At 54.9% G+C, this 7,496-nt stretch overlaps 1 protein-coding gene across 1 annotated transcript; it reads right to left on the bottom strand.

Annotated features, from left to right (window-relative positions):
- Positions 1 to 5,571: 5,571 nt before the first annotated feature.
- IUM83_14201 (dihydroorotase, homodimeric type) lies at positions 5,572 to 6,259 on the bottom strand (the record flags this gene model as incomplete). Its single annotated transcript, XM_067938927.1, has 3 exons — positions 5,572 to 5,754; positions 5,816 to 5,858; positions 5,958 to 6,259. The coding sequence occupies 3 exons, from the start codon at positions 6,257 to 6,259 to the stop codon at positions 5,572 to 5,574; spliced, it is 528 nt and encodes a 175-aa protein (XP_067791066.1).
- Between the last annotated feature and the right edge of the window lie 1,237 nt (positions 6,260 to 7,496).

Genomic DNA, 7,496 nt, shown 5'->3' with positions numbered 1-7,496 from the left:
CATGTCGACGAGCAGACGGGCCGTCTGCTTCGCGGTCACCTCTGCTGGCACCGCAGCAAGATGTACCATCTTGCTGAAACGGTCTACAAAGACCACAACACCGGTGTTCCCTCCGCTGTCCGGGGGAAGACCAAAGATGAAGTCCAAAGACATGGACTTCCAACACTCCGACGGAGTCGGTAGTGATTGCAGTGGAGCCTGCGCGAATGGCGCAGGCTTTACGCGTTGGCATACCTCGCAAGCACGGATGTACTTGCGCACCCACTTATACTGGTGGTGCCAGTAGAAGTCGCGCGTGAGAAGGACGTAAGTCTTCTCACGTCCGAGATGTCCCGCAGTCGGGGCATCATGATATTCGTACATGATCCTGAGTCGCAGGTCATGATCATTCGGCACGACAACGGGATCTGCGTTGTCGTCGACTGCGTTGTAAAGCAGTAATCCGTCGTGCACTCGAAAGCGGTGTGCACGCGCTCGAAGGTGCTTGGGCAACTTCTGACGAGTCTTGTCAGAAGGCGCTGTGCCATAGGCCAGCAAGAGCTTCGCGTCCGCGTCCTGCGCGTACGCGGCCTTCACATCATCCAACAGAGATGATGTGGGTTTGCTCGATCGCATGGCGTCAATGGCATTGACGTCAACAGCTTCTGCATAGTCCGGCCGACGTGATAACGCGTCGGCCACCACGTTCAATCTTCCGGGTTTGTATTCGACCCGGAAGTTATACTCCGCAAAGAATGAGAGCCATCTCGCCATTCTTTGTGAAATGTGTGGCGACTTCACTGCGGTGCGCAGTGAAGAATGGTCGGTGTAGACCACAAATGGTCTACTCCCAAGCAAGTACACTCGGAACTTTGCGAGTGCATACTTCATGGCAAGGAGTTCCTTGTCATGCACCGGATAGTTGCGCTCAGCTGGCTTCAGCTGACGCGATTGGTAGTAGACGACACGATCACGGCCCTCGTGATCGTGCTGCATTAACGCGCATCCGATCGCGAAATCGGATGCGTCACACACTACGTGAAATGGGCGATCTTGGTCAGCCACTGCCAAGATCGGCGCCTCAGTCAAGCCCCGCTTGACTGTATCGAATGCCTTTTGGCAATCGGGTGTCCAATTCCACACAGCTTCTTTCTTAAGAAGCTGTGACAGCGGGCGGATCTTGCCCGCATAGTCCTCCACGTACTTGCACAAGTACGTGGCCAAGCCAAGGAACTGCCTCAGTTCCTTGACACTTGATGGCGTTGGCTATTCGTTAATCACTCTGACCTTTTCTGGGTCAGGGCGGACACCATTCTTCCCTACGAGACACCCGAGGACGGGTATCTCGCTCGCCCCGAAGATACACTTCTTCAGGTTCGCGTAGAGCTTATGCTTTCGCATAAGCTCAAGTAGCTTCCGGAGATGCACCCTGTGCATCTCTACGTCGGTCTTCCCGTCCACAGCTCGGCTGTGGATGAATACATCATCGAAGTAGCTCGGTGCGAAGTCGCGCACCGAGCGCAACAAGTGCGTCACGCACCTGTTGAAAGTCGCAGGGGCATTCTTAAGCCCCTGTGGCATTACTAGCCATTCCCAGAGCATGCCGCTTGGCGTGCTCACTGCCGTGAGAGGGATATCGCTCTCACGCATTAGGATTTGATAAAATCCATCTCGCAAGTCGAGAGCACTGTAAACGGTGCTCCCGGCCATCGAATCGATGATAACATCTTTTCGCGGTATCGGCGTCTGCGCCGGTACCGTCGCATCGTTCAGCTTGTTGTAAGCATGAACGATGCGCCATCCGCCCTGTGGCTTCTTGACACAGAACGTCGGAGCACTGTGCGGGGACTTTGATTCCCGCACTTGTCCTGCTTTACGACGACTTTCAAAGAAGTCGTCGATCGCTTTCACTTGCTCTCGCGGCAGTGGCCACTGCCGCGTGACACAGTACTTCGTGCCCGGCACGAGATCAATCTCGTGCTGAATGCCCTTATCCTGCGGAAGCTCCGCAGAATGTCTTCCGGGAGTACGTCTTTGTACTCCCTCAACAATTCGTAATAGGGACTCGACTTCAGCGAGTCCCAACCTTGTTCCTCGAAGCGCTCTCGCTTCGTCTTCGCACTGAGAGTGTCTTCACTCTCAGTGGTACTTCCCATGAAGAGCTGCCTCAGCTCTTCGCTCTCGCTCGCCGTTCTTTCGCTGTCCGAAGAACGCAGACTTGCTCGATGCGTCCATCGTGCAAGTCGCGTGAAGCGCTTCCAGCTCATGGCTGGAAGCGAAGTCAACTCCGACGCCGTCGTCGGAGGACTAGCGAGTTCCATGTCACGATACTGGAATCCAGTATCGGTGCGCGTCAAGACGCTTAGCGTCTCGACATCCGGCGTCACCGCCGCAGTCTGCCCAGCAGACTGCTCTTGTTGCGTCTCGGTCCCGGACCGAGACTTGCGCAGCGTTTTCCGCTTGCGCCGTCTTCTTGTTGTGCGGAGCCCGGCTCCGCACAGTTGTTCTTCTTGTCCAGGCTCGGCCGTGGACAGTCGTTCGCCGGCGGACCCTGTCCGCGGGCGCGCGGTATCAAGCCCGGCTTGACCGCATTTTCCTTCGTGCAGCCCGGCTGCACGGTAATGTGTCCCTTCGCCGGCAGACCCTGTCTGCGGGCGCGCGATATCAAGCCCGGCTTGATCGCATGGCGCTTCGTCGTGCAGCCCGGCTGCACGACAGCATGCAAATTGCGTCAGTGCGGTACGTTTGCAACCGTCCGCACTGTTTGCAGCGTCAACTCCCGGAGTTGACACGCCTTCGTCACCTCGACGCCAATCATTGGCGGAGCCCCTCATGACCGAGGGTGCGTCGGCTCCCGGAGCCGACGCGTCGTTGTCGATCTGACCGCTTCGGGTCAGGGACTGTCCCTTACACGCTTGAACGTGGGTGTTGGTTCCCGGAACCAACACATCTTTTTTCTTCCGACGTCGGCAGCATTGCCGACGTGGGTCTCACTTGTGCGCGCCCTCGCGCACTTCCTGGCACTCCGGGACAGCAGCATGAAGCGCTGTCTCGACTGATGAGCCGCGCGCACCTGCTGGTGCGCGCGCTGCGGTAACAGGGCCATCGCTCTCTGTTCCGCTATCGCGTCCGAAGCGCACGAGCGTGCGCTTCTTCCAGTCTATCACCGGATCATGCCGTGCAAGCCACGGCATGCCCATTACCACGTCGAACTTATCGTCCAGGTCCAGGACGATAAAGTGTTCGACAAACACTCGTTGTTTGTACGAGAAGCGCACGTTCACGACGCGCTTCTCGGTCTTCACGATGGCACCTGTTGCCAGTCGTACCTCCAGAAGACTTCGAGGTGTATCTACCTCCTCGAAGTCAAGTCTCGACAGGCTTCGTAGTCGAACAAAGTTGTTCGACGTGCCTGAGTCTACCAAAGCTCGAAGAGAGTCACTCGCTCTCTTCGAGTAAACCTTCAAGATGACTAGGTTCGGCCTGTCATCTTGTTTCTTACAGTGAGAGCTGGTCTCACTGGGGGCTGCAGTCCTCAGTGTCGCGTGCCCGATGTCGGCACGCGCGACTGCATTACCAGTAGGGCGCCTCGCGCCTACTGGATGTTCGCGTTTTTTGTTGGTCCGCGGCGATGCCTAGCATCGCCACGACGGCCACCTCCAGGGGGCATGGGAGCTGTACACTCCCGTGCAAAGTGACCGATCCTTCCGCAACGGAAGCATCGCACGTTACCTCCCTGCTGCTGGTAACCAGCAGTTGTTGCATTCGAGAGGTCCATTGGTTCCGGACCTCCCGTCCTCGCTACCGGGCGTGGTTGCGGCCTTGGCACGTTCACATGCAGTTTAGCCTGCCGCAGGCTAAACTCTTCTTGCATGGCAAGAGTGATCGCAGCTTCGAGAGTACTCGGGTACTCTCGGAAGAGATAGGTCTTCACAGGCCCATCTCTAAGTCCTTTCATGAACGTGACGACCTTGGTCGCCTCGTCAATCGGGTTAGTCACGATATTTGATACCAAATATCGTGCGCGCTGCGCGTAAGCATGGACGTCATGCTTACCCTGCTGAAGGTTGAGGAACTCCGCCCTCGACCGGAACTCGTTTTGCGGGGGCTCAAACGCTTGTTTGAGCTCCTCTTTGAACACTTCGTACGTGCTGAAGCACGTAGGATCGGAGAGTCGGCGTCCATACGCCCAACTCCTTGCGCGTCCGCCAAGGCAGGACATGGCGAACGCGACCTTCGACAGCGGGTCGACGATGCGTCGAGCCGCTATGGCTGTGTCGAGTTCGACAAGCCATCGGAGGAGAGGCTCGCCCTCTCTTCCCACGTAATTGCTTACGCTCAACTTTAATGGTTGAGCACGCGGTGTCGTCCCTGACGACGCCGTCACTGAAGAAGCAGCGTCACGCTGCTCCTTCATGATGAATCCCAGAGCAACACCATGTTGCTCCGTCGGCGATAGCGTACGCAGCATTGTAGCTATCGCCGCTTCTCCAATGACTGTTGACAGTCGTTGGAGGGCCTCCCACTCTGGGTCAGACAGGTGGGGCAGTCAGCGCGTGCAACATGCGTTGCAGGCGTGTTGGAGCTCTCCATGGGCACCTCCGTGCTCATGTGGTTCTCGGCTCCGCGTTCGTACACCGCGTACGAACGTCAAGCAGTCGGTCGTTGGATGGACTACAAAGTGCTACCAGGTGTAGTGGGTCTAACCTGACTCACTACTTTAGCTTACACGTTGCGCAACGTGTATGAGGAAGCGTAAGTACTTAGTAATTACTTAGGTTAATTATATTTGAATACACAAATATAAGTTAAGTAACAAAAGGATTCCAAGTGACTTAGATTAGGTAAAATGAGAACTGTATTGTTTGTAAATTGATCTTCCTCTAAAAGCTGCTAAAACTGTTTATCATCTATGAAAGGGTTGGCAGCGGCTGGCTGTCAGAGCCCCGCTAATATGCATGTCTCTGATTGGTAGAAAGATGCTGCTTTCTACCAATAGGATCTTTTGGGTATGTGTGGACCACTCACTGTGGTGGTCCACTTCAATGTATCCATCGGTGTGTCTTACACCAATGTGAGGAAGTATCCAAAACGTTTAACAGATAACCTATCTGTTAAAGTCACAAGTGGCTTGCAGCCACTTGTACGTGTAACCCCGTTACAGCTGCCCACACAAGACAGGCATCACCACAGCTAGTGGTGGGCCGTTACCACAGCAGCTTCCAGCGGATGGTTTCACCGGCCTTCATGGGGAGGACGACGCCGTTGTCGAACAGGTAGCGTCCAGCACCTTCCACTCCTCCAGCCTCGAGACAGTCTCACCCACAGTATTCCGGTTGAGGCCGTAAAAGTCCGCCCCGTTCTCACACGCGAACGCGCGGAGCAGGTCAAGCTTGCCTATCGACTCGAAGGTCTTCGCTTACAGCTCGAGCGCAACGTGGGCCTAGTCGATGCCCGTGCAGCCGCAGCCCGACTCATTCTTGGGCGCGACGTGGGGGGTGCCGTCTGATCCTAGGAAGCAGTTCTTGCTGCCGCTGGCGACGGCCTGTGGGAGAGCCTGGCGGTGAGACTCGCGCCTGAGCACCGTTAGCATTACTTGTGCGGACGCAGACCGCCGTGGAAGTTTGCGATACGGTTGTACAGCAGGTGCTGTGGCGTGATGGCGGTAGCGACTTTGGCCGGCGCGTTGGGGACGAGCTCAGCCACCTCCTCGGTCGTGATGTGCTCCATGGCCACCTTGAACTGCGGGAACTTGGCCACCAGCGGCTTGATCAACTGCACCACGAAGGTGGCCGCGCGTGCACCAGCCGGCCTCGCTCATGGTCTCGAGTGCCACGTACAAGTTGTCGATCTTGGTCACGTGTTGGTCGTCGCTCCAGCTGCAGTACCAGAAATTCAAGAAGTCAGTCAGTACGTCTGTCTGTGCGTGTTCCTTGCCGCTGCTAGCACATTGCAAGTGCGTGTTGTGTATTGTGTACCAGGGTAGAGCTTGACGGTAAAGATCTTGGTCGTGGCGGCAGCGCGGTGGATCTCGTCGGCGGTGGTACCGTCCGTCATATAGATCGTCACCATCCGTCATGTAGATCATCACGAGCGGCTCGAAGCCCTTGGCGCCGCTGGGGTCGCGGCACTCCTCGGGCACATGCACCAGGACACGCTCGTGGTACGCCAGCGCCCGCTCCGTGGTGGTCACGGGCGGCACCAGGTTGGGCACGACGATGCAGCACGCGAACTGCGATGTCGCGTGGGACTCGGAGCGCACCAGCGTCACGTTGAGCAGGTGGTGGTGCAGATTGTATCAGGGTGCCAATTCCGGGAAAATCTATGGAGCTCGAGGGTACGGAGCTCGAGGTACCAAAAATAGTCATTAGTGTACATGTGTAGCACAAATTAAGGTCCCACCAAAACTTGGTCAATGCTGTGTAGGCTATAAACAGTAAAAGAGTTGCCGCTACATATTGCTGTTTCTTAGCAGCAACATGATAAAACGTAGCCAATAGACATTAAACAAAGTTGCTGCACCTTGGCTGGGAGACCATTTTTTTCTCTCGCGATGCTGTGAACCTGTCGTGCTATTAAAACTAGAGGCGATGCTTTGGTGTGGGAGGCTTCCATTGTGCAGGTTGTAGAGCAGGCTAGAGCTATACAAAATGAAATTTTCTCGTGGGATACGTTTCAAACTCTGATGCAGCACCTCAATGCTAATACAAAAACACCGCCGAGTTGTCGCTCTAGCAGCGGGGGTTCGAGAACACGCTCGTAGAAATGTCGGATTGCAGCTTGGTTTAGGGATTTCACAGTGTCAAGTGCAGTATAGAGATCGACAACAAACACCAAATTACTTAATACGACTTCGCTATGGTTGCACATTGCTACTGTTGCTCACGACGATGGTGGAGCTGGAAGGGGTATAGTCAGTGAGAATGAATGTGAGGGTATGGGATGAAATTGAAGTTTTTCATTTGCGAATAACTGGGCAGAAATTGCGGCTGCAAAGTAGTTGCATTAGATGCCCGTACTCAGAATCATGTATTCGTGTTTTTTAAAACGAATGCTGTGCTAGATAAGAGCGCGTGCGGCTGAACCACTACACCATTGCATGGCGTTATTCTCATTTAAGTTCGTGAGGCTGGTAATCCAGCAGGAAATCAGTTTGCATCGGCATGGTGGAGTACGGAGTGCTTTGATGGAAGTCTGTAGTAGCCGCGATGGTTGGTTGGAATAACACCTGGAACGCCGACGTTTGCTGGTAGGCTGAAGAGCAAGATCACAAGTAGAGTATATCCCCCAGAATGTAAAGATATAACATGAGGATTTTGTAGACGTGAACGATGATACGGTATGTAGGTGGATATGCTTACACCTTCGACCTTTAGTTGCTGCAAAAGTCCCAACTATTCTAGTTTTCGACGGCGGCTTATTCCAGCTGCGTCGAGCGTTTCTTGCATCTCGGCTAAGTCTTCTTTCATTTCAGCAACGATGTCATGAGTCTCGTGTTCACGACTTTCCATTTCCTC

The sequence above is a fragment of the Phytophthora cinnamomi genome (assembly GCF_018691715.1).
Source record: "Phytophthora cinnamomi strain GKB4 chromosome Unknown Contig42, whole genome shotgun sequence".
NCBI lineage: Eukaryota > Oomycota > Peronosporomycetes > Peronosporales > Peronosporaceae > Phytophthora > Phytophthora cinnamomi.
This window is presented reverse-complemented; position numbering and strand designations above follow the sequence as displayed.